This window comes from Scyliorhinus torazame, chromosome 14 (assembly GCF_047496885.1).
Source record: "Scyliorhinus torazame isolate Kashiwa2021f chromosome 14, sScyTor2.1, whole genome shotgun sequence".
NCBI classification, from domain to species: Eukaryota; Metazoa; Chordata; class Chondrichthyes; order Carcharhiniformes; family Scyliorhinidae; genus Scyliorhinus; species Scyliorhinus torazame.
In genome coordinates, this window is record NC_092720.1 from 113363690 (window position 1) to 113389450 (window position 25761).

General features: G+C 46.4%; 1 protein-coding gene across 2 annotated transcripts in view; it reads left to right on the forward strand.

Annotated features, from left to right (window-relative positions):
- Window positions 1–25761, forward strand: part of epha4b (eph receptor A4b) — a 523058-nt gene that overhangs the window by 73987 nt on the left and 423310 nt on the right. For both annotated transcript variants that reach the window (XM_072474682.1, XM_072474681.1), the window contains exon 3: window positions 11777–12437. In XM_072474682.1, the coding sequence (XP_072330783.1) occupies window positions 11777–12437 (661 nt within the window). The remainder of the gene's footprint in view (window positions 1–11776; window positions 12438–25761) is intronic.

Genomic DNA, 25761 nt, shown 5'->3' on the forward strand with positions numbered 1-25761 from the left:
CACAGTCAGAACGCCGAGGTCCCGCCGGGTAGGACCACACACGAAGGATGCTGGCGGGACTCGGCCGAACTCGGTGGTCATTCGGCCCGTCGAGTGCGGAGAATCGTCCGGGGGGGGGGGGGTTCTGCGTTGAGCGGCCCCTGACTGGCAGTGTGGCGACTGCACCAGCGCCATGGGCGGCGATTCTCTGGTCGCCGGAGAATCGGCGACCCGGCATCGGAGCGGCATCGGGGAATCCCACCCGGTTCTTTCTTTTCACCTCTTAGCCTGCAGAGTCGAATGGTTCCACCGGTGATAACCTGACTGTTTTGCCAGTGCTCATTAACTCATTCTGCCACTTGGTTCTTCTGGTGAAACCGCTTGCTTGGCCTTGCAACTCTTTGGCATTTTGTCCGGTTTGTTGGGCATCTTTCTGCAGTCTCAAATTATTTTCTTGGAAACGTGAAATGATTTTGCTGCTGCTCATTTATCGTCTCCTGCGAAAATGCTACAAATTGCATTTTAAATTGAGCAACCCGCTTGATGCTATTCCGTCTTGAAGATATCATGATGGATCATGTGGTTCAGAATAGCCTTGTCGATTGGTTGGGAAATTGCCACTATAATTGACAGAGGGAATATCGAAAGGTTTCTGCGTGTACCTCTAAATGAATGAACTGTAGTCATTACCAGTAAGTAATTAATAATGACGCGATGGTTTGATACCTGAAAAACTAAAGTCGACTCTTACATGAGGTACATGAAAAATTCTTGTGTTCTTTTTAGGCTGAAGGTCATGGGATCTACTTTTCTACTAGTAAATATGGTATTTTTAAATAATCTATTAAATCGGCATTGGTCAGTGTCGTAATGGAAGTGAACCTACTGGTATGCAGTTCCAATTCTCTTCCTGCACCTAGTGACGCACAAAGGCAGACTTCCATCTGTTTCCACAGCAAGTTATTCCTCAAACAGTTTGCCAGTCTGTCACCAGATTCTTACAGCTTGAGGGCACCACTCCACATTAAGCGTGGCTCACCAGAGGTTTCTCCTGCTCTTACTGCCATGGCATATGGTAACGAATTGCAGGTTGACACCCAAAGTTTTTGAGTCGCAGCACGGTCGCACAGTGGTTAGCACAGTTGCTTCACAGCTCCAGGGTCCCAGTTTCGATTCCCGGCTTGGGTCACTGTCTGTGCGGAGTCTGCACAGACTCCGTGTGTGTGTGGGTTTCCTCCGGGTGCTCCAGTTTCCTCCCACAATCCAAAGATGTGCAGGTTGGGTGGATTGGCCATGCTAAATTGCCCTTAGTGTCCAAAAAAGGTTAGTTGGGGTTATGGGGATAGGTTGGAGGTGTGGGTTTGGGTCGGGTGCTTTTTCCAAGGGCCAGTGCAGACTCGATGGGCTGAATGGCTTCCTTCTGCGCTGTAAATTCTCTGATTCTATGAACACACCTTCACAAGAACATAAGAACTTGGATCTGGAGTAGGACATCTGGCCCCTCGAGCGTGCTCCGCCATTCAATACGATGATGGCTGATCTTTTTGTGGACTCAGCTCCACTTACCTGCCTGCTCACCGTAGTCTTTTATTGTTCAGAAATCTATCTATCTTTGTCTTAAAAACATTTAGCGAGGTAGCCTTAACTGCTTCACTGGATAGGGATATCCACAAATTCACAATCCTTTGGGTGAAGAAGTTCCAACTGAACTCAGTCCTAAATGTGCTCCCCTTTATTTTGACGCTGTGCCACCTAGTTCTAGTTTCGCCCATCAGTGGAAACAACCTCCCTGCTTCTATCCTATCGATTCCCTTCATAATCTTATATGTTTCTAGAAGGTGCCCACTCATTCTTCTAAATTCCAATGAATGTAGTCACAGTCTACTTAGTCTCTCCTCATAAGCCTATCCTCTCAACTCCGGAATCAACCTAGTGATTCTCTGCACACCGTCCAGCGCCAGTACATCCTTTCTCAAGTAAAGTGACCAAAACTGTACACAGTACTCCAGGTGTGGTCTCACCAGCACCCTATACAGCTGCAACATACCCTCCCTGGTTTTATACTCCATCCCTCTAGCAATGAAGGTCAAAATTCCATTCACCTTCTTGTTTACCTGCTGCATCTGCAAACCAGGGGCGCGATTCTCCCCCCCCCCCCTCAACGCCGGGTGGGAGAATGGCCGGGGCGCCACACGAATCGTGCCACGCTGCCCCGACCCCCGCACGCGATTCTCCCATGCCCTGAAACCAGCGCCACGCGATTCACGGCGGGCTGCTCGATGCTCGGAGAATCGCCGCAAACGGCGAGCGGTGATTCTCCAGCCGGATGGGCCGAGTGGCCGCTATGACACGACAGGTTCCCGCCGGTGCCATCCGCCCCTTGTCGCAGCCGGCGGGAACTCTACGGGAACGCCTTGGGGGCGGCCTGTGGGGTTGGGGGGGGGGCTCATTGACCGGGGGGGGGCTCCGATGGGGTCTGGCCAGCGATCGGGGCACACCGATCGTTGGGCTGGCCTCTCCCCCCCCCGGGGCTACCTCCTTCCGCATGTGGCCCCAGAACACCGGCGCCATGTTGGTGAGGGGCTGGTGCGCGTAACACGTTCCCCGCGCATGCGCAGGATGGGGCAGCCGAATCGTGCGCATGCGCAGTTGGGCCGCGCCATCCTGCGCGGGTTGGTGCGGTGCCCATTTGGCGCCATGTAAGGATGCTGGAGTGGCGTGAACTGCTCCAGCGCTGTGCTGGCCCCCTGTGGGGGCCAGAATAGGTCGTGCCCGGGCCCTGTTTGTGCCGTCGTGAAATGCGACGGCGTTCACGATGGCGCGGGCACTTGGTCTGTGCGGCGGAGAATCGCCCCCCCAGATTTTTGCGATTCATGCACAAGGACACCCAGGTCCCTCTGCACAGCAACATGCTGCAATTCGTTTACCATTTAAATAATAGTCCGTTTTGCTGTTATTCCGACTTCACATTTATCAACATTGAACTCCACCTGCCAGACCCTTGCCCACTCAATTAAACTATCTATATCCCTCTGCAGACTTTCAATGGCTCGACCACTCATCTTAGTGTCATCTGCGAACGTTGACACATTACACTTGGTCCCAACTCCAGATCATCTATGTAAATTGTGAACAATTGCAGACCCAACACTGATCCCTGAGGCACACCACTAGCCACTGATTGCCTACCGAAAAACACCGATTTATCTCCAAACTTTGCGTTCTGTCAGTTAACCAATCCTCTATCCATGCTGCTACATTACCTGTAACGTCATGCACCTTTATCTTATGCAGCAGCCTTTTGTGGAGCATTCTTGTTGAATGCCTTCTGGAAATCTAGATACACCACATCCACCGGTTCCCCATTGTCCACCACGCTCGTAATGTCCTCAAAGAATTCCACTAAATTAGTCAAGGTTAAGCAGTGTTTCACTTGAATCTCTTTCAATTATGTCTATTACATTTGCTGCTCCGAATGTGGTCTCCTCTCTATCAGAGAGACCAAACGCAGACTGGGTGATTGCTTTGCTGAGCACCTTCGGTCTGTGCATTCAGGACCCCTGACCTTCCCATTGCTTGCCATTTTAACACAAGACTCTGCTCCCGTGCCCACATGTCTTTCCTTGCCCTGCTGCAATGTTCCAGTGAAGCTCAATGCAAACTGGAGGAACAACATTTCATCTCCCGGTCTCAACATCAAATTATTTTTTAAATAAATTTTGAGTACCCAATTCATTTTTTTCGTAATTAAGTGGCAATTTAGCGTGACCAATCCACCTAGCCTGCACATCTTTTTGGGTTGTGGGGATGAAACTCACGCAAACACGGGGAGAATGTGCAAACTCCACACGGACAGTGACCCAGAGCCGGGATCGAACCTGGGACCTCGGCGCCGTGAGGCTGCAGGGCTAACCCACTGTGCCACCGTGCTGTCTTCAACATCAAATTCAACAACTTCAGATGATTAGCTCTACCCCACTCGACCCATTTGTTTTCATCCCATTTAATTTTAATTGCCTTTTATCATTTCTTTCTCTCTTGTCTTTCTTTATATACATTAACTCCCCCATCTTATCCACCTTTCCTTACCCTTTATCCCCTTTGCTTTCCCCTTCCCCTTCCCCCACATCTACATCTCTCACAGTTTACCCTCTGATGTTAGTTTCTGTGCTGTTTGGCCTTTCACGCCTTTTTTCTCTCTGGTGACTGCCATTAGCACTCTTTCCCCTTGGTTTCTGTGGCTATTAGCACCCCTTTTCCCTGGATTTCTATGGTTATGACTCATCTTTCATTCTCACTCCACAGTGTAAATATTTCCATTTTCTCTGTATTATAGCTTTGACAAAGGGTCATCTGGACTCGAAACATGAGCTCTTTTCTCTCCCTACCAGCTGCCAGACCTGCTGAAATTTTGCAGCATTTTCTCTTTAGTCAAACATGACCTGCCTTTCATGAACCCAAGCTGCGTCTGCCCAATGGGACAATTTCTCGCCAGATGTCTCGCTATTTCTTCCTTAATGATAGATTCAAACATTTTACCCACTACTGAAGTTAAGCTAACCAGCCTATAGTTACTTGCCTTTTGACTACCTCCTTTTTTAAACAGTGGGGTCACATTTGCTGTTTCCCAATCTGCCTAAACCACCACACAGTCCAGCAAATTTTGGTAAATTACCACGAGCGCATTTGCTATTTCCCCCACCATCTCATTTAATACCCAGGGATACATTCCATCAGAGCCAGGAGACTTGTCTACCTTTAGCCCCATTAGCTTGCCCAACACTATCTCCTTAGTGAAAATTATCATTTTTAGATGCTCACCTGCCATAGCTTCCTTGCCATCAATTTTTGGCATGTTATTTGTGTCCTACACTATGACACAAAATACCTCAGCTTTGACAATGGGTCATCAGGACTCGAAACGTAAGCTATTTTCTCTCCCTACAGATGCTGTCAGACCTGCTGAGATTTTCCAGCATTTTCTCTTTGGACACAAAATACCTGTTCAATGTCTCAGCCATTTTCTCATTTCCCATCATTCTCTGAAGGACCAATGTTTACTTTAGCTACTTTTTTTTTAGTTTTATATATTTGTAGAAACTTCTGCTATCTGTTTTTATATTTTGAGCTAGTTTACTCTGATAATCTATCTTACTTTTCTTTATAGCTTTCTTCGTGGCTTTCTATTGACCTTTAAAGATTTCCCAATGCTCTCGTTTCCCACTAATCTTTGCCACTTTGTATGCCTTTTCTTTCAATTTGATACCTTCCTTTATTTCCTTTGATAACCATTGCTGATTATCCTTTCTCCTACAGTACTTCCTTTTTACTGGTATATATTTTTTCTAAGCACTGTGAAAAATCTCTTTAAAAGTCCTCCACTGTTCCTCAATTGTGCCACTGCAATAAGAAGTCTTACAAAACCAGGTTAAAGTCCAACAGGTTTGTTTCAAACACTAGCTTTTGGAGCACTGCTCCTTCCTCAGGTGAATGAAGAGGTATGTTCCAGAAACATATATATATAGACAAATTCAAAGACAATGCTTAGAATGCGAGCATTTGCAGGTAATTAAGTCTTTACAGATCCAGAGATAGGGGTAACCCCAGGTTAAAGAGGTGTGAATTGTCTCAAGCCAGGACAGTTGGTAGGATTTTGCAAGCCCAGGCCAGTCCCACCACAAAATCTTTACTCCAAATTTACCCGAGTCAACTCCTCCCTCATCCTATTGTAGTCTCTTTTGTTTAAGCACAAAATACTGGTACTGGATTTTACCTTCTCACCCTCCATCTGTATTTTAAATTCAACCATACTATAATCGCTCCTTCCGAGAGAATTCCGAACTGTGAGATCATTAATTATTCCTGTCTCATTACACAGGACCAGATCTAGGATAGCTTGCTCCCTCACAGGTTCCATTACATACTGTTCGAGGAAACTATCACGGATACATTCTATGAACTCCTTCTCAAGGCTTCCTTGACCTACCTGGTTTGACCAATCGACATGTAGATTAAAATCCCCCATGATAATTGCAGTACCATTTTTACATGCATCAGTTATTTCTTTGTTTATTGCCCGTCCCACATGATGTTATTATTTGGTGGCTTATAGACTACGCCAAACAGTGACCCTTTTCTCCTTGCTTTTTCTAATTTTCACCCAAATGGATTCAATCTTTTTCTCTATAGAACCTGATGTCGTCCTTAAATATCAGTGTTACACAAGCTCCCTTACCTTCCTGCTTGTACTTCCGAACAGTCTGATACTCCTGGATATATCTCTGTAATGGCCACTAAATCATAGTCATTTGCGATGATTTGTACCGTCAACTTATTTATCTTGTTTCAAATACTACGAGCATTCAGGTAAAGTGCCTTTATGCTAGTTTTAATACTCTTTTTAAAATCCTAACACCTCCATTAACAACATCTCCTGAGTTCTTCTTCCCGTTATCTTTTTTCATAACTTTTGATGTAGTTGAACCCATCTTCTCATGTGCAAACCTGCTTCTTTGCTTCCCATTAACTATTTTACTCCCCATAGTGTTATCCTTCCCTTCCCCCCCCACTTGCTAGTCTAAAGTCCTTGAGACCATCCTATTTGTCCTTTCCGCTAGAACACTGGTCCCAGATAGGCTCAGATGGAGACAGTCCAAACGGTACAGGTCCCTCTAGTTCCAATACTGATGCCAATGCCCCGTGAAATGAAACCCCTCCTTCCCCCACCACTCCTTTAGCCACGTGTTTACTTCCCTAATTTTCTTATCCCTATGCCACTTCGCAAGTGGCCCGGTAGTAATCCAGAGATTAGGTCCCTTGAGGACCTGTTTTTAAAATTTAGATCCGAGCGCCTGATAATCCTCCAAAAAGGTCCTCTTTCCTGGTCTTGCCTATGTTGTTTGTCCCAATGTGGACCATAACAACTGGATTCTCCCCCTCCGATATCATTTCAAGCCGGTCAGAGATGTCCTTCTCCCTGGCATCAGGCAGGCAACACAACATGCGGGACTCTCGATCCTGCTTACAACGGATGCTATCTATCCCCCTAATTATAGAATCCTCTACAACTACCACTTGTCTTTTTGCTTCCCCGCTTGAATGGCCTCCTGTATCACAGTGCAGTGGTTGGCTAGCTAATCCTCCCTACAGCCCTTTTCCTTATACCCACAGGGGGCAAGTACCTCATACTTGTTGGGCAAGGTCAAGAGATGAGGCTCCTCTGTCCCTGAATTCTGGATCCCTCTACCTGCCTCACTTGCAGTCACACCCTGCTGTCCTTGACCACTGACCGAATTTGAGGTACTTAACGTACGAGGTGTGACCGCCTCCTGAAACAAAGCACCCAGGTAACTCTCCCCCTCGCGGATGTGCCGCAGTGTTTGAAGCTCACACTCCAGCTCATCAATTCTGAGCTGAAGTTCTGCGAGCAACCAACGCTTGCTGCAGATGTGGTCACTGCAGCTCGCAATGGGGACTGCCAACTCCATTCCTTGGTCATCAAGTCCTGGGGTAAGACTTGAACCCGACTCTTCGATCTCAGAGGCAGGTATGCTACCCACTGTGCTACAAGACCTCCCATTGGTATGTCGCGGTCAATTTATATTCAGCCTAAAATCATTATCACATTTCAGGATCTTTTCCCCATCTTTCCATAGAAAGTCTCTGGGAAAAACAGCTACTTTTAAATGTTGAGTTTTGGAGGCAAAAGATATCTGATATACAGGAGCTTAAAAAACTGCACTGATAGGATAAGTGTTCAGAGTGCTAATGGTCTTGTGTTAATGTTGTTTTCCCATAGACTGAAAATGATAAGTAATTTGTGATCTTGTCTCAGCAATCAATGAACACCTCATTGTGTTGGGAAGTCTCTGTTTCTTTCTGAATGTGAACAATGAAGTCTAAAATACCAGAGACATAGACAGTCAGATGGGCTGGGTACAGACTCTAGGGAGCTGGGAGGGATTTGAGAGTTACCTTGTTGAGAAAGTGACCCATTGATGGAGGCATCCATGGGGTATTCCTTGTTTTGTAATATTACTTTAATTATCTTATACAGATACAGCTGTTTGATCACATTTGTTGCTGTATATATTAATTCTCCATGAAATAAACACAGTTTAGTGATCGGTACCTTGGGTTCACTGTGAAAGAGATTGAAGAGGCCCAACTATCCAGTTCAGATCTTTTGTTAAACTCCTGGGTTAAGGGCAGCACGGTGGTGCAGTGGTTAATTGCTGCCTCACCGAATTTGAGGTACTTAACCTACGAGGTGTGACCGCCTCCTGAAACAAAGCGCCCAGGTAACTCTCCCCCTCGCGGATGTGCCGCAGTGTTTGAAGCTCACACTTCAGCCGAGGTCCTCGGTTCGATCCCGGCTCTGGGTCACTGTCCATGTGGAGTTTGCACATTCTCCCCGTGTTTGCTTGGGTTTCGCCCCCACAACCCAAAGATGGGTAGGTGGATTGAACATGCTAAATTGCCCCTTAATTGGAAAAAATGAATTAGGTACTCTAAATTTATTTTTAAAACTCCTGGGTTATGCAGTGTCTAGTTAAATATTAGCCAGTGCAGGCTCACTCTTAACTGCAAAACTTTACATAAAACCATTTATGAGAGCGGCTCATATCCCTGTACCTGAGAGAATATTTAAGGGAAGATCCTTCAACTTTTAACACTTATCATGAACTTTGGAAAAAGAATACAGATTAAAATGTGAGTTTTCAGAGCAATCTTTAAAGTGGTAATAGTAAATAGCATGTTGAAAATTATTCAGTTCGCAGGAGGCCTACATTAGTGAATAGTTGAGCTTCCACCTTACAGTGACTTTGCCAAGTTGAGGCTGTGGAATCTCTTGTTTACTGATAGTTAAGAATGAGTTCAATGAGAGATTCAATATATATTCAGTGGTGGAGTCTGAGTCATTCAACGGTTTCAAGAAGGAGATAGATATATTTCTGATTTTAATAATGGGTTAAAGGGACATGGAGGTGGATTTGAGACCAGGAAGAGATCAGCCATTGATCTGACTGAATGGCGGAGCAGGTTTCGAAAGGCTGAATTGTCCACATCTGCACCTAATTCCTATGTTCTTATTGAAAGGGGTCTCAAAATACAAACAAATAACTCTTCTGCTCAGCTGAAACCAAAACATCAGTGTCCATAATAAGAAATTGTTTTACTTACTAAAATTGCCAACATTAAAGAAACATGTACATGGAAGACAGGCAATGTTGGGAAAACTTCTTGAACCACTGCAATCTTTGTGATGATGATGAGGCCCCTATGATGGTGTTAGTGAATTTCAGGATTCTGACCTAGCAACCATAAGGGAATGGGGATGGATGTCTAAATTAGGATGGTTGTCAACTTTGATCGTAACTTTGGAGGTGATAGTCTTCCCATGGTATCGCTAGGGCTGGTTTAGCTCAGTGGGTTAGACAGCTAGTTTGTGATGCAGAACAAGGCCAGCAGCACGGGTTCAATTCCCGTACCTGCTATGAATTCTGAATCTCCCTCTGTGTATCTGAACAGGCGCCGGAGTGTGGCGACTAGGGGCTTTTCACAGTAACTTCATTGCAGTGTTAATGTAAGCCGACTTGTGACAATAAAAGTTATATTTTTCTATTTTTTTTTCTATTCTTACCCTTACGGTGATAAGTCTCATAGTGTCTATGTTTTTGCAAACATTTTCCCTGATTTTTGTTATTGGATGAATGTGATGATAATTATTTAGTTAGATAGTGGGAACATTCAGAGCATGTCTATTGACCCAAGCATGATGATTTGCTACAATCCTCTAGATTTACCTCTAGGTTTACGCAGAGGGCCGAGAGTTGGGAGTGGACACTGAGACCAGTGGTAGGGGCCCTGATTAAAAAAACAACTTTGTTCTGGATGATGTTAAGCCCTTTGAACGTGGTTGACACTGTACCTATTGATGTAAATGTTCAGTTCTCCATCAGACTCCTGACTTGAATCTATTTGGATGCTGCAGAGGGTATGAAGGGTGGAGCTACACATTGCAGGGTATCTAGCTTCTGTCCTGCTATTCCAGCCACAATATTGATATGACTGATTTCATTAAGATACTGGTCAACAGTGACTGAAAAATCTATGTTAGTTGAACACTCAGTAAGTGTTGCTCCTGAAGGTTAGGAGCGATTGGACAAGTCATTACCTGACACTCACATAACACAGGTATTACCAGTTACGTGTGAGCCTAAGACTGGATGTTGACACCATCCAGGACAAAGCAGCCCGCTTGATTGGTACCCCTTCCACAAACATTCACTCCCTCCACCACCAATGAACAGTAGCAGCGGTGTGTACCATCTACAAAATGCATTGCAGGAACTCACCAAGGGTTATTTGGCAGCATCTTCCAAACTCCACGACCACTACCATATAGCAGTACAAGTGAAGCAGATACCTGGGAACTCCACCACCTGGAGGTTTCCCTCCAAGTCAATCACCATCCTGACTTGGAAATATATCGGCATTCCCTCACTGTCGCTGGGTCGAAATCCTGCAAATCCCTCCCTAACAGCACTGTGGGTATACCTCACCTCAGGGACTGCAGCGGATTCAAGAAGGCAGCTCACCACCATCTTCTCAAGGGCAAATGGGGTTGAGCAATAAATACTGGCCCGGCCAGCAACACCCACATCCTGTAAATGAATTTAAAAAAAATCTTACCTCTCTTCTAGCATCCAGCTGTCTCTGTCTGGATATAAATCTGTGATGAGGTCTGGATCCTATGTGTTTCTCGTGGAACACCAACTGATCACTGAACAGTTTATTAGCGAGTAGGTGTCATTTGATGGAAATGTTGAAGCCCTTTTCCATGATTTTTCTTTTTTTTTTTGCAAACATTTTCCCTGATTTTTCTGATTGGATGAATGTGATGATAATTATTTAGTTAGATAGTGGGAACATTCAGAGCATGTCTATTTCCCCCTAACCCCTTTTGGCTGGATATATACATGTTTGAAAATATTTTCTTCTTGTCTCTTGCACTCAGATCCTGGGCTGCCTGGTTCTACAGAATATAAAGTTTGAAAGATAATTTTACCAAATTTATACAACAAAAATTATTTTGTTCCGCAAGTTATCTCTGGTATGGAATATTATTAGTTGCAATTGGATGTATTCGCATTGCTTGGACACAAATGATTGGAAACATGGTGAATAATGTATCCTCTTCATTTGCATGCAATTGAAATGTGTGTGCTCATACTTGTGTTTGCTATGTGATTCATAACTCCAGCAGAAAACCTAGACAAACTGCGACACCTTTACAATCACATTCCTTGACATCTGCTGATAAATCATCAAAGTTTCTTTCAAAACATCCATAATTTAGTGAGCCGAGATCCAAAAGTCATGGGGTATTCCAAAAATCAGAATCAGGAAGTCATAAGGCAAGATGCATAGACTTCAGGCAGCATTGAGCACTCAACTTCCTATTATGTTCCCCTCCATATCACAGTTCTACCTCACAAAGAGCAAAACAAACTTTTTCAGAAGCCAGTTTAAATTGCCGTACTTGGCCTTCATAATGTTTAAGGAGTAGAGAGAATATATAGAAGTGCCTAATGTAATCTGATATGGGTTGAGCTGGTATCCACCACATGGGTATCCTATAATGCACAAAACAAATGTTTTTTGGTAAGATCACTCATTTCTCACCAACAAGTAGACAGTGCTATGTTCTAAAAGATAATGGAAGCTCTGCATACTTGTTTGGCATTTGTAGCTTCTACTGGGTCTTACTTACTGCCGTATTTCTTGATTACAGTGGGAAGAAATTAGTGTCATGGATGAGAGGAACACTCCAATGCGAACATACCAGGTCTGTAATGTCATGGAAGCCTATCAGAATAACTGGCTGCGGACTAGTTGGATTCCCCGTGATGGTGCCCATCGGATCTATATTGAAATTAAATTTACACTCAGAGACTGCAACAGCCTGCCAGGTGTTCCCGGAACATGTAAGGAGACCTTTAACATCTACTATTATGAGTCCAACAATAGCAACTTGTGGTACATTAAAGAAAGTCAGTACATCAAGATTGACACCATTGCTGCTGATGAGAGCTTCACCCAGGTGGATGTAGGGGACAGAGTGATGAAATTAAACACTGAGGTAAGGGATATTGGATCCTTGACAAAGAAAGGCTTTTACCTTGCCTTTCAGGATGTGGGCGCCTGTATAGCTTTGGTTTCAGTGCGGGTCTACTACAAAAAGTGCCCATTAACGATTCGTAACCTGGCAGAGTTTCCAGATAGGGTGACTGAAGGCGACTCCTCCTTAGTGGAAGTACGTGGCTCCTGTGTAAATAATTCTGAGGAATACGATGTGCCTAAAATGCACTGCAGTGCCGATGGGGGATGGCTGGTGCCTATTGGACGATGTGTCTGCAAACCAGGGTATGAGGAGAAGAGGGATATCTGCCAACGTAAGTACCTTTGATTCTATTATGATGGGAGGGCTTGAAGGAATACAACAGTGGGGACAATCCACCCTGGCCAGATAGAATTCTTGTTTCCGCTCAGGTCTAAATGTTTTGCAGCTTGAGAAGTTTAACTGTGATCGAGACAGTACATAAATGCAAGTTAATGTATGGCAATAGACGTATAGAAACTGTGTCAAGTTAGCACCTTCAAAGGTGGTTATAATGCTCTGAAATGTTCTTTTTAAAACATATTGCAGGATGGCTTCATCCTGGAAGATGAGTAGAATGTGTTTCTTCTGATGCAGCTGCACAAGTTAACATTTTGAAACTAAATTTGAGTTTGAGCAAGATTCACTTTGGAATTCCTAACAAAAGGAACAGCCCTGCTACTACTTTCATATGATAGAGAAAGCTTCTAATGGAAGGTCTAGTTTGTCTATCCATTGAATGGCTACCTGACATGTCGAGTGAAAAACTGAGGTGCCTCTTGTTACAGATCTTAGTGGGCAGGTTGATGTGATGTGTTCCATGGTCTGGGACTAATGGCCACAATAACACTTCAGACCATCCATCATTTTCCACTTACAGAGCAGATGGGTGAATCATGTGCATTCGGTTGAGCACTGTCTACTGTCTTTGAGGAAGATCCCAATCAATTTAAAGGAAATCCCTTAAAGCATGATACTGTCTTTGAGCATTTACTTAAGCTATTGCAAAGGTTAAAAGCAGTTGACAACTGGCCATAAGCTATCCATGACTACAGTATTTTTATTTTTGACTCCCTCTACATGGTGGGTTAAATATCAAAAGATTCAGAGTAAAATGTCATCAAAAATTTAAACTTCCTCTCACCCGAAACCTTTACAAAGAATTGTGATTTTAAGAAATGATAGCACATGCAATAACTGGAGGGATGTGTGACAATGCTTGAAGTTGTGCTTTAAACCCCAGCTGTATAAGAGCTATTGGAGAACAGCAGAAGCTAGGATTAGTAGCGGATGATGGTCTCTGTCCCACATAGATGATGTCTCTTCTCGAAGTGCAAGAAGCGTGTGATATCTAATCCCCAGCTCCTGCTATATGCATGTGATTTCAACCTGTCCTGTAGATTTGTTGTCATATGCCTCAGAACAGATCTTTGAGTGTGGAACCATTGTTTTCGCGTCCCGCTGCCTTCACTTAACAAGATGGGATGCAGTTGAAGCATTCGCTGTGTGAAGAGACAGATTCTAAGACCCACAGGCACATAACAAAAGTATAATGTATTCAAGGCCCCTCTCGAATATGAAAATGGCAAACTCCATGGGGGCATGATCTAATGGAATTTCCTCTGGGTTCCTGCATGTCCTGACCCTGCAGTGATTTTATACTGGGGCAGGCAAGGCCTTGGATGCGAGGCTCTCAGCTTCACCTCTCCTATCCTGTCCTTGCCCCGATTCAGTTCCTTAGGTGGCTAATTAATGGCCACTCAAGGGCTGCTTCCTGCCCAACCTCAATTTTCTGGCTGACGGAAAGATTTATCTGGTGTGAGGCAGCCCAAACAAAAAAAGAGCCTAAATCTCAGATCGGAAGGCATGGAGCCTCCATCAGAAGCCCCCTTTGGACTGCGGGTACCCCTCCCCCCTTTTCCCCCTATAATTTAAAAAGGGAGATAGAGAGAAAACCGGGAATTACAGACCAGTAGGCCTGACATTGGTAGTGGGGAAAATTTTAGAATCCATTATCAAAGATTTTATGGTCACGCACTTAAAAAACTGTGGCAGGATCTGACGGGTCAGCATGGAATTACCAAAGCGAAATCATGCTTGACAAATCTACTGAAATACTTTGTGGCGGTCACTAGTAGAGATGACGAGGGGGAGCCAGTAGTTGTGGTATATTTGGATTTTTAAAAGGCTTTTGACAAAGTCCTGCATAAAAGATTAGCACGTAAAATTAAAGCGCATGGTATTAGGGTTAGTGTATTGAGATGGATAGAAAACTGATTGGCAGACAGGAAACAAAGAGTAGGAATTAAGAAGTCTTTTTCAAATTGGCAGGCAGTGACGAGTGCGGTATCGCAGGGATCAGTGCTAGGACCCAGCTATTCACAATATATATCAATGATTTAGATGAGGGAACAAAATGAAATATCTCCAAATTTGCAGATGACACCAAGTTGGGTGGGAGGTTGAGCTGTGAGGAGGATGCAGAGATCCTTCAGTGTGATTTGGACAAGTGGAGTGAGTGGTCAATGAATGACAGATGCAATATAATTTGGATAAGTATGGGATTATCCACTTTGGTAGCAAAAACTAGAAGTCAAGCTATTATCTGAATGGCCATAAATTAGGAGAGGGTAATGTGCAATGAGACATGTGTGTCCTCGTACACAGGTCACTGAAGATAAGCATGCAGGTACAGCAGGTGGTAAAGAAGGCAAATGGCCTTCATTGCGAGAGGATTCGAGTGTAGGGGCAGGGATGTCTTGCTGCAATTATGTAGGGCCTTGGTGAGGCAACACTTGGAATATTGTGTTTAGATTTGGTCTCCTTATCTCTTTATTGGGAGAGGCGGTGGCATTGTGGTATTATCACTGGAGTGGTAACCAGAAACCCAGAGTAATGCTCTGGGGTCCCAGGTTCAAATCCCACCACTGCAGATGGTGAAATTTGAATTCAATAAAAATCTGTAATTAAAAGTCTAATGATGACCATGAAACCACTGTTGATTGTCATAAAAACCAATCTGGTTCACTTATATTCTTTCGGGAAGGAAATCTGTCATCCTTCCTTGGTCCAACCTACATGTGACTCCAGACCCACAACAATGTGGTTGACTTAACTGCCCCGTCAAGGGCAATTAAGGATGAGCAATAAATGCTGACACAGTTAGCAATGTCAGATCCCATGAATGAATTTAAAAAAAGGAAGGATGTTCTTGCTCTAGAGGGAGTGCGGCAAAGTTTTACCAAACTGATTCCTGGGATGGCAGGACTGACGTATGCTGAGAGATTAAATCCGTTAGGAATGTATTTGCTGGAGTTCAGAAGAATGAGGGGGGATCTCATAAAAACCTGTAAAATTCTAATAGGACTAAATAGGGAAGATGCAGGAAGGATGTTTCCGATGGTGGGTGTGTCCAGAACCAGGGGTCACAGTCTGAGAATATGGGGTAGACCATTTAAGACAGAGATGAGGAGAAACTTCTTCACTCAGAGAGTGGTGAGCCTGTGGAATTCATTACCACAGGAAGTAGTTGAGGACAAAACATTGTGGGTGGGATTCTCCCGCACTTGGCGCAATGGGCCTATGCTGGCTCCAAGAATGGCGCGAACCACTCTGACGTTGGGCCACCCGGACATTGCGGAATCTGGGGTTGGCGCGTGCCAACTGGCGCCGAAGGGTCGCTGTGGGACGGCCCGAGTTGGCGTATGCACAGAACCGCAGGCGTGTTCTGGCGCACGTGCAGAACTGCCGGCATGTTTCCTGAGCATGCGCAGGGGGTTTCATCTCTGCGCCGGCCATGGCGGAACCTTTCAGAGGCCAGCACGGAGGGAAAGAGTGCCCCCACGGCACAGGCCCGCCCGCAGATCAGTGGGCCCCAATCGTGGCCCCCCAGGCCGTATCCCCCCGCGCGCCCCCCGAGGACTCCGCTAGCCGCCCTCTAAGCCAGGTCCCGCCGGGATGGACCATGTCCATTTCACGCTGGCGGGACTGGCCAAAAACGGGTGGCCGCTCGGCCCATTGGGGCCCAGGCAATTTCCGGGGAGGCCGCTGCCAACGGCCCCCAACTGGCATGGCGTGATACTCGCCCCCGCCCGAAACTGGCGCCGGAGAATTCGGCAGCCGGCGCCGGAGCAGCGGGGCGGGATTCATGCCGTCCCTCGGGGATTCTCCGACCCGGCGAGGGATCAGAGAATCCTGCCCTGTATGTTTTCAAGACGCAGTTGATATAACACTTGGGACGAAGGGAGTCAAAGGATATGGGGTGAAAGTGGGATTAGGCTGTTGAGTTAGATGATCAGCCATGATCATATTGAAAGGCAGAACAGGTACGCAGACTCGAATGGCCTTCTCCTGCTCCTATTTTCTGTGTTTCTATAATGTATGGTGGCCATTGGATCGCCCTCCCCTCACAACCTTCCCTTCCCTGATACCCTCTCCTCCGTTCCCGAGTCTTGGCTCAGGCATTTTCGAAAGTTCGTCTTCAAATCACTGCAACTCCTGTTGTTACAGGAACTAGAGAGTTGCCAGCCAATCAGATTGACCGACAGCACTCTAAGGCAGGACTTTCTCCTGAGTGAGCGGCAGAATTTTGAGCGTGAAATGGCAGCGTGTCACTCGGAGTGAGCGGGTGTGTCTTCACTAGCTCTTAGAATGGCAGGATGGGAGACCTCATCATCTGAAAGATTCAGGCCATAGTCTACAATTTGCCTCAGAGGGTGAACTTTCTGTGAAAATTTCCACCCCCCGACATTTCATGTTTGACATTCAAAATCACAAATGAATTATTCATACACATAACCTTTGTCCCCTAGTCTGGCACAGAGGGTAAAGGGTCACAAAGTCAGGGGTGACCATTTATCCCCTCGAACCTGTTCCACAATTCAATGAGACCACGGCTGATCTGTAACTGAACACCATAGCCGGAATTCTCCGGATTCCCTCTTCCTGCCAGCAGCGGACTACTGCCGGTGGTGTGGGGTAGTTTCAATGGGAGATCCCATTGACGGGCAGCGGAAGTAAAGAATCCCGCTGTCAGGGACTGGCGCGTCGCCAAGAAACACGTGGCTGGGGCCCGGAGAATCCAGCCCCATACATCCATCTTCACCCCATATCCCTTAGTAATGGGGTTGTTGTGGGGAATATTTATTAACAGAACAAAGGGGAAAGGAACGACTGTGGAAAACAGGCAGGATGATTCTGAGAAATAGCCAGGTTTTTTTTGATGCTAACACCACCATGTGTACATATTCTGGACCCAAGTCAATTCAAAATATGCAATTAGAAAGATGCAATATTTCAGGCGCATTATGACCTGCTGTTAATCTCTTGTCAATAACATTGTTAAGATTAAGAGAATCAGATTATGGGTAATAATGGTCTTTGAGTACATGTACATAGGGGATACCTGGGGCACTGGGTTGAGTGGGAGGAGAGCTGTGAGGCTGAACGAGACAATAAACTCTTGCAACAATGAAAAACCCTGTGTCTTAGTTTCGTCTTCACCAAGCCGCTTGAATCCTATTAATACTTCCAATGGATGACTTCATCTTTTTTTTATTATGCATGAAGAAGAAAAAGGAATCTGTGTCACATTATGCAGTATCCCCACAATGCCTTGGCAATCAATGTTTTAAATAAAGTGAAACGGGAGAAATCTGTCTAATTAATTCTTCTGGCGTGCGCAGTTTTTAAAAAAATGAAAGCAAGTAAAGCAAAGCCATCATGGGGTCAGGTAGCCTTTGGAGAACCTGCAGGACATGTGGCAGCGCAAGCAATTTTCTCCATTGTGCCAACTTGACCTCAGGATGACATCTAAATGGTGGTAGGAATCAGAGGGAATGTGTGTTCATTTAAATGAACTCGCTGCAGATTCCTCGCCTATCACTCCAAGGAGGGTTTTAATGAGGCAGAAAACAGGAGGGCAGGTCTTGTCTGCGACATGACTAGAGTGAAATTAGCTTTGTTTAATCTTCCTCTGACCTATGATGAGACACATTGTGAGGGTACCAGTTGCAATAGGTACAACTGAAATTGTAACAAGGTAGTTTGCCTCGACACTGCATTTTTGAATCCAAATTAAAAATATATCCTACAATTAACTCCAATACCTGAATGCAAGAAACATTTGGAAGATACTTAAATTAAAGTCATAGATACCAGTAGGAAGTATGTATTGGAGGGAGTAATGATGACTTTCTAAAAGGTATTGTATACAAACCGAAAAAACAAAAAATCTGCAGCATGAGGGGGAAAGAGAAGGGTGAGTTGCAGAGAGGCAAAATTAAAAATAATGGTCATTTGCAGGACAAGGATAAAATGAGTTGAGAAGAGTTTATTGAAACAATAATAATAGGTCACCAGCCAGTGTAAACTGGGACTGTCCAAATCCAAATAGATTTGTGCAGCAACAAAATTAAAATCAGGAAATGTGGTGAAAGATGGTTATTAATTGATTAAGGATTGCACCTGGGAGGACCTGTACCCAGATCTTATTCTTACTAGTGCTCAGGATAGCAGGACTAGAAACTGGTGACTAGAATTTCATTGTAAGAAGTCTTACACAAAGCTAGTGATTTGAAACAAACCTGTTGGACTTTAACCTGGTGTTGTAAGACTTCTTACTGTGCTCACCCCAGTCCAACGCCGGCATCTCCACATCATAAAATTTCATTGCATTTAAATTATCATCGATAAGGCGTCGAACAGCCTTTCTGGTTTAAAAAGACAATCCCTAAAATAATTAATATCAGCTGGGAATTACTGCTTTAAGATACCTCAGTTGAGGAACAGAAGATTCTGAGGAGCGGACTTGCTCGCGCAGACGTCAGGTGCAGCACTGCTGCCGATGTGAAGGTTTCACAAAAGTTTACTTCAGCAACTGTGAGTAAGAGGATCGCCGGTCAGGGAAGACTGATTGCTTTGAAGTGAATGGGGTCTTGGCTGCAGGAACCGGGCATGTGTCGAAGCTACAGGGGCTGCAGAGAACAGGGATTTCAAAGTTTGCTGACTCTGCACGGGCCACTCCTCAGGTGAAAAGTTGAAATATTCTCAGGTAAAAAGGGGAATGAATTCCTAGTTGCTTGTTCAAGGGATTGCCATGCTTTCCAACGCAGTCAGAAGGGAGGAAATGTAGACCCGAGTGTTATGTTCGTGTGCCATGACAATAAATGAATCAGTGTATGACAGAACATCTAGTTCAAGACTAGTTAAATAAACTGTGGGTAGACGAAACTATTGCTAACCAAACTGTGGAGCCTCTAACCATGCTACTAACAGCCTCTGTAACTCTGATCAAGACTGCTTTTGTCCGGTTCCAGTGTCCTGTTCCTATTGCATAACACCTAGTGGTCAGGGGCTAGATACACTTGTCATATACACTTCTTATATACACTATTACTGCATATCATTACACCTAGGAGCCGGTATCCAAAAATGGCAGGCGTTTGTTGAGGATTATGTAACATGGAATTCATATGAAGAAAGATTCCAGTTGTTTTTTTGTTTTTTTTTAAATTTAGAGTACTGTCATGTGAAAGTACCTTTAAGAAATGGGTGTTTATAAATGGGGTGTATGAATATCTGTGGTGAGAGTATCTTTAAGAAATGGGTGTTTACCACTGCAGTGATGTCAGAGAGTGGGTGGAGCTGGGCTGTCTGTCAGCTTTTTACTTTTGTTTTTGAGAAGGTTGCAGTGTGTGTTTTAGTTTCGTTTTCAGAGCTGAATAGCTGCAGTCACAGCCAGAAGGTGTATGAATCTCTCTCTGTAATCTAAGGACTTTAAATCAATCCTGGTGATTTAAACTCATAACAGAAGTGACTTTAACCTGATGTGTTTCTGTTTTGAAGGTTTTTTAAAAGTCTTATGGATGTTAAAAGGACAGCTTAATCATTACTTAGTGTTGTAATCTTTGGGGGTTGTATTTGAATGAATGAGTGCTAAGATGTTCACTGTAAGTTTTAAAAAGGTTAACTTGAGTTCATAGAATAAACATTGTTTTGCTTTAAAAAGTATTTTTCCATTTCTGCTTTACCACACCTGTAGAGTGGGCCGTGTGCTCCCCATTCCACAATCTAGTAAAAATTGTGGGTCAGGGGAACTCCATGATACACATTGGGGTTCTCTAAACACTGGCCCATAACAGTACCCAATTTATTTTTTCTAATTAAGGGCAATTTAGCGTGGCCAGTTATCCTCTCTAACGTCCTGCCTTTTATTCCCACGGAGCTCCTCCTCACCCACCTCCATCAACTGGGGGAGGTATGGTCAGGGGTGATTCCGCTCCCGCTCTGCCTCAAGGATCTCACCCTCAAGCATATTTTCTCATTCCGGCGCCAGGTCTTTGTTTGTTTGGCCCGGGAGGAGGTCCTTGAAGGGACTTTTGAGATCCCTTTTGGGGACAAAACCTACCACATCGCCTGGTCCGCAGGTGGCATGCGGTGCCACGCCTGCAAGAAGGTGGGACGTATTAGAAAAAATTGCCCCACCTCTTAACACTGCCGCTGATGATGCTGCACCCCCTCTACTTTCACTGGCGTGGAGGTGAGGGGACAGCCGCGCGGCTGGAAGGCTGAGAGGAAAACCAACAGGGCGATTTGCCAGCGGTTAGGTTTGGGTCCTTCTGACACTCTGATCCTGACTGACCCAGTGCCCCTGGCTACTGAGCCGGGTGCAGCCGTTATGTCTCACCCCACCATCACCCAGCAACACCCTCAGTCCGGTGACATTTTGCCATTGGATGCCGGGCCCAGCAACACTTCTGCGCGGGCCCCTCTGGGTGGCGGTAGTGAGGTGCGCGACCTCGAACCAGAGGGTGCTCTGACCCAGCCACAAATTCTGGAGAGAAGCATTGAGGGACAAGGCGTCAGCCTGGAGGGGCCTCCAGAGATAGAGGTCTCCCCGGCGTGTGACCCTCTCCCCCGCAAACGGCGTCAATCCAGGTCCTTTTCCATCAATGTCACGCCCAGTCCCTGAAAGAAAAGAGGCGGGGGGGGTTAGTGAGGAAGCTGCCGCTGTCCCCCGAGGGTGCTTCGGGGTCGGATGGGACCCTGGAGGGCCAGTTCCACCCAGTACAATTTAGCAACCCCGACTTGTTCAATTTCTCAGGGGAGGGTGTCAGCTTCTTAGATTCTTCGCGGGTTATGGTTTGGAAGACTCTCTGTCCCAACCGCTGTCTTTGGGCACCTCTGTCACCATCCCGGACCTGTTTATGGAGTTATTTTCGGGGCCTTCCAGTGACCAGGCGGTGGGGGTGGAGCAGGCATCTGCACCACTGCCTCCCGCTGGCCCGGGACCCCGGGAGGAGCCTGAGGAGATCTCGCCTGTCGATGGTCCCTGTGGCGGGATCAAGGCAGCCCCTGAGTTGGTTGGTGGGCCTGTGTCGCCCACCGCACTCAGTGTGGTGGAAGATTCAGGCCCGGAGGGCGATCGTCCGAAGGCTGTATGCCACCCAGTGTCGGGAGCGCAGAGTGCACGAGACATTCCGTAGCGGGATGCAGGTCTCACTCGTGCCTGACACTATGTCGCCCCTCACCCCCTCTGGGGGACACCCGGAATCTGGCACATCATAATTGAAGGTTCTTTTGTTTTTCTGCCTCTGTAGATAGTTCAGGCAGTGCCCTATTGGGCCCCTCCTTCACCAACACTCCGACTCCCTCCCTCCCCATCACCCTCCTTTCCCTCTCTCCCCACCACACCCCTTCCTTTCCCTTCTGTTGTTACAGAGGCGAGGGTATCTGGTCTCTCCAGCGCAAAGTTTAGTGCTTGTCCCATTTGTTTTTTGTAGAAACGTGTTGTGAACTGTTTTAATAATCAGAGTATCCACCCCCCCCCTCCCCGTACATTGGTACTGAGGTGAGGATATCTTGTTTCTCCAACACAATATGAGTGTTTGTACCGTTTGGCCTTGTAATTTTTTACTGTTTTACTAAAATGATATGGCCAATCTACCTAGCCTGCACATTTTTGGGTTGTGGGGGCAAAACCCACGCAAACACGGGGAGAATGTGCAAACTCCACACGGACAGTGACCCAGAGCCGGGATCAAACCTGGGACCTCGGCGCCGTGAGGCAGCAGGGCTAACCCACTGTGCCACCGTGCTGCCCTTTCCAATTGTTTTTAATAGCTAATCAGACACTGGAAAACCTAAAGGTCTCAACATTTCTCAGCTCAGTTGGCCATAAAACGTTTATGCCGCTACAGAATCGTGTTCACCCAGCAAAACCAGGAGACAAAGCGGTTCCAAAGCTACAACCCGAGAGTTAAGGAGGAAAAGTGTGACTTTTTCAAGTCATCCAGAAATTACCTGGATCACATCATCAACAAAGATGGTTTACACAAAGAACCGGAGAAAATGTCAGCGATCTTGAAAGCACCACATCCTCAATGTGACACAATTGTGGTCGCTTTTAGGATTGATCAATTATTATGGTAAGTTTGTGCCGAATTTAGCAACACGATTGAAGTCTTTACACACAGTGCTATGCATCAAACAGGCATGGCACTGGTCAGAAGAATGCGAGAATGTATACAATGAAGTGAAAGAAGCTTTACTGAAGTCAGAGCTGTTGGTTCATTATAATCCCAAGATGAAATTGCAGCTTGTTTGCAATGCCTATGGGGTCGGTGCAGTCGTCTCGCACATTATGCCTTCAGGAAAGGAACGACTGATGCCATCGGGGTTGAGGGGGGAACTGATGCCGGCAGTGATGGGGTGTGGGGGTCTGGGTGCCCTGGTCCCTGCGTGGTGTGAGGGAGAGGGAGGGGAGTTGCCCCACTGGAGCCAAGGGTTGGGGGGGATTCCCCTTGTCTGAGGGGGAGGGGCATCCTTGGGGCAGAGGGGAGTGGGCCTGTCGCTTAACTTTGAGATCAGGGCTCCCTTTAAAATGGTGTCCAGATCTCTTTGAGGGGCCGGATCTGCTGGTATGTCTGGGCCCCGTCCCTCAGTGTCGGTGCGCAACACGCTCCCCTCCAAAAAATTACTAAGTGCGGAAAGATCGTTATCAGGGGCGACATTCTCCGACCCCCCGCCGGGTCGGAGAATCGCCGGGGGCTGGCGTGAATCCCGCCCCCGCCGGTTTCCGAACTCTCCGGCACCGGATATTCGGCGGGGGCGGGAATTGCGCCACGCCGGTTGGCGGGCCCCCCCGCTCGATTCTCTGGCCCGGATGGGCCGAAGTCCCGCCGAGAAATTGCCTGTCCCGCCGGCGTAAATTAAATCACCTACCTTACCGGCGGGACAAGGCGGTGTGGGTGGGCTCCGGGGTACTGGGGGGGGCGCGGGGCGATCTGGCCCCGGGGGTACCCCCACGGTGGCCTGGCCCGCGATCGGGGCCCACCGATCCGCGGGTGGGCCTGTGCCGTGGGGGCACTCTTTCCCTTCCGCCTCCGCCATGGTCTCCACCATGGCGGAGGTGGAAGAGACTCCCTCCACTGCGCATGCGTGGGAGACTGTCAGCGGCTGCTGACGCTCCTGCGCATGCGCCGCCCGGAGATGTCATTTCTGCGCCAGCTGGCGGGGCAACAAAGGCCGTTTCCGCCAGCTGACGGGGCAGAAATTCCTCCGGCGTCGGCCTAGCCCCTCAATGTTGGGGCTCGGCCCCCAAAGATGCGGAGCATTCCGCACCTTTGGGGCGGCGCGATGCCCGTCTGATTGGCGCCGTTTTGGGCGCCAGTCGGCGGACATCGCGCCATTTCCGGAGAATTCCGCCCCAGATTCCCACCAGAATAGTCGGCACGATTTGCACCTATTTTCGCGCCCAAAGTGCCACTTAGTTATTTTGGGGGGAAATTCTGCCCGGACGAGATCGTATGAAGAAGGAGTCTCACTCCGATCTCACTGTCAGTTTGTGCTTCGGCACCTAATCAACATTGCAAGTTTAGCATTGACTTCAAGCCAAAATTGGTTTTATTAATGCTAAACTTCTTGTTATGAATGCAGCATTAAATGTAACCCTTGGCAGACACCATCACTAGAACCCTTGTTAACCTGTATTATCCATATTGACTTTCTAAGTATATCTCTACCAACCCAAAAACTGCTGAGTGGAGTTTGCATGCATGCGGATGTGTAAAGCCCATTTTCACAGTTAAAATCCTAATTGGCAAGGCTGGATGGGGAAGGATGACTCATTGCTTTTGCAGGACAGTGCAGAAGTACCAGTGAGTCGAGGAGTTGTGCCTTGTTAAATCCGAGGCAAATTAAATTTTTCTATACCACACATCTGAGAAAACTAATGCAGGCAAAGTTGAGACTTCCTGATGGTTGTGGGCAAAAAGGGTAATACTTGCCAGTCATCCTTAGCTGCTAAGTATTGGCTTCCTGTTTCCTGATCGATTATCTACCAAATCAGCATCCCCAATGCCCTTCCCTTAGTGTGCAATTTCCTCCTGTCAGTATCCTTACCGGAACCCCTTGGCCCCCTGTATCTGATCGCCAGTGACAGAGCGTCCTGAACTCTCACTACTTCTCTTGGTGCTTGTAAAAACCCCTCAAAGCCTGTCATTCCAACCATGCTCGATGTCAACGCTCATCCATTCTATATTCTATTGTTCTCATGTCACTCCTCCTTCACTCCGCCCCCTTCAGGTACAACACCCTAAGAGGTCATTGGTGACAAGGACTTGGGTTGGATTGGTCCATGATTATTCTCGGCAAAGTACTGGCAAAAGTTTGCCGTTACCTACTGCACTTTGGCTCACCAGGAAATGCACCCATTATTACCGTCTGCCATCATCGGTATTGGAAGTATTTACAGGCTGATAATCAATCTGTTTGGCCATGTTATGGATTCATCCTCTGTGGCCATCAAGGCCTGAGGTGGGACTTAAAACCCCAAGTTTCTGGCCCAGAGTTTGGGAAAATATCACCGCGTCACAAGAGTACTCTCACATCACACTGTCAGCTTTCGCAAATCCTGTAACTAGACAGTGTTCCAAGTTCATGCTCACATTAAATAGACATTTATTACTTTTTCTTTGAGTTAACACTCTCTGTGAAGATTTAGTTTGCACAACTACAATTGTGTAAAAAGCTGCCGGTAGCAATGCACTATGTTTAAAAGCAAACACCACCAGCATTTCGATAAAACTCAAGGTGGAAACTTGCCGCCTTTCAAAATATTCTTCCATTGGATGAAAATTAAGAGACCGCCTCCAGGAGTCTTAAGCAATCAAGGATGCGAAGCAGGCTCCTGAGTCAGCTTTGAAAGGCCAAAGGCCCACCGGGATAGGTGTGCACTGCTGAGGCGGTAAGGTGAGGGTGCCTCAACATTGAGGTGTGCTCGGAAACATACATCTAAACTAAAACTGGTGAGGGCCAAAGGCAATAGGCTCCTTGGAGTAGAGGGGAGACTCCTCTGGTGGATTTGTTTGCGCCGCAGGTGTGACCTTTCCTGCCCAACACTCCTTTTTGGTGCATTGAGGCTCAGGCCTCAGTGACCACCCCTGTCACCAGTGGAAGATCCTGGTGAAGTCCTCTTCATCTCCCTAATTATCCTCATAATTAGTCATTATTGTCTACTCTTTCCTACCAAGAGAGCAGTCACTTTTATTTCATAGAATTTACAGTGCAGAAGGAGGCTATTCGGCCAATCGAGTCTGCACCGGCCCGTACAAAGAGCA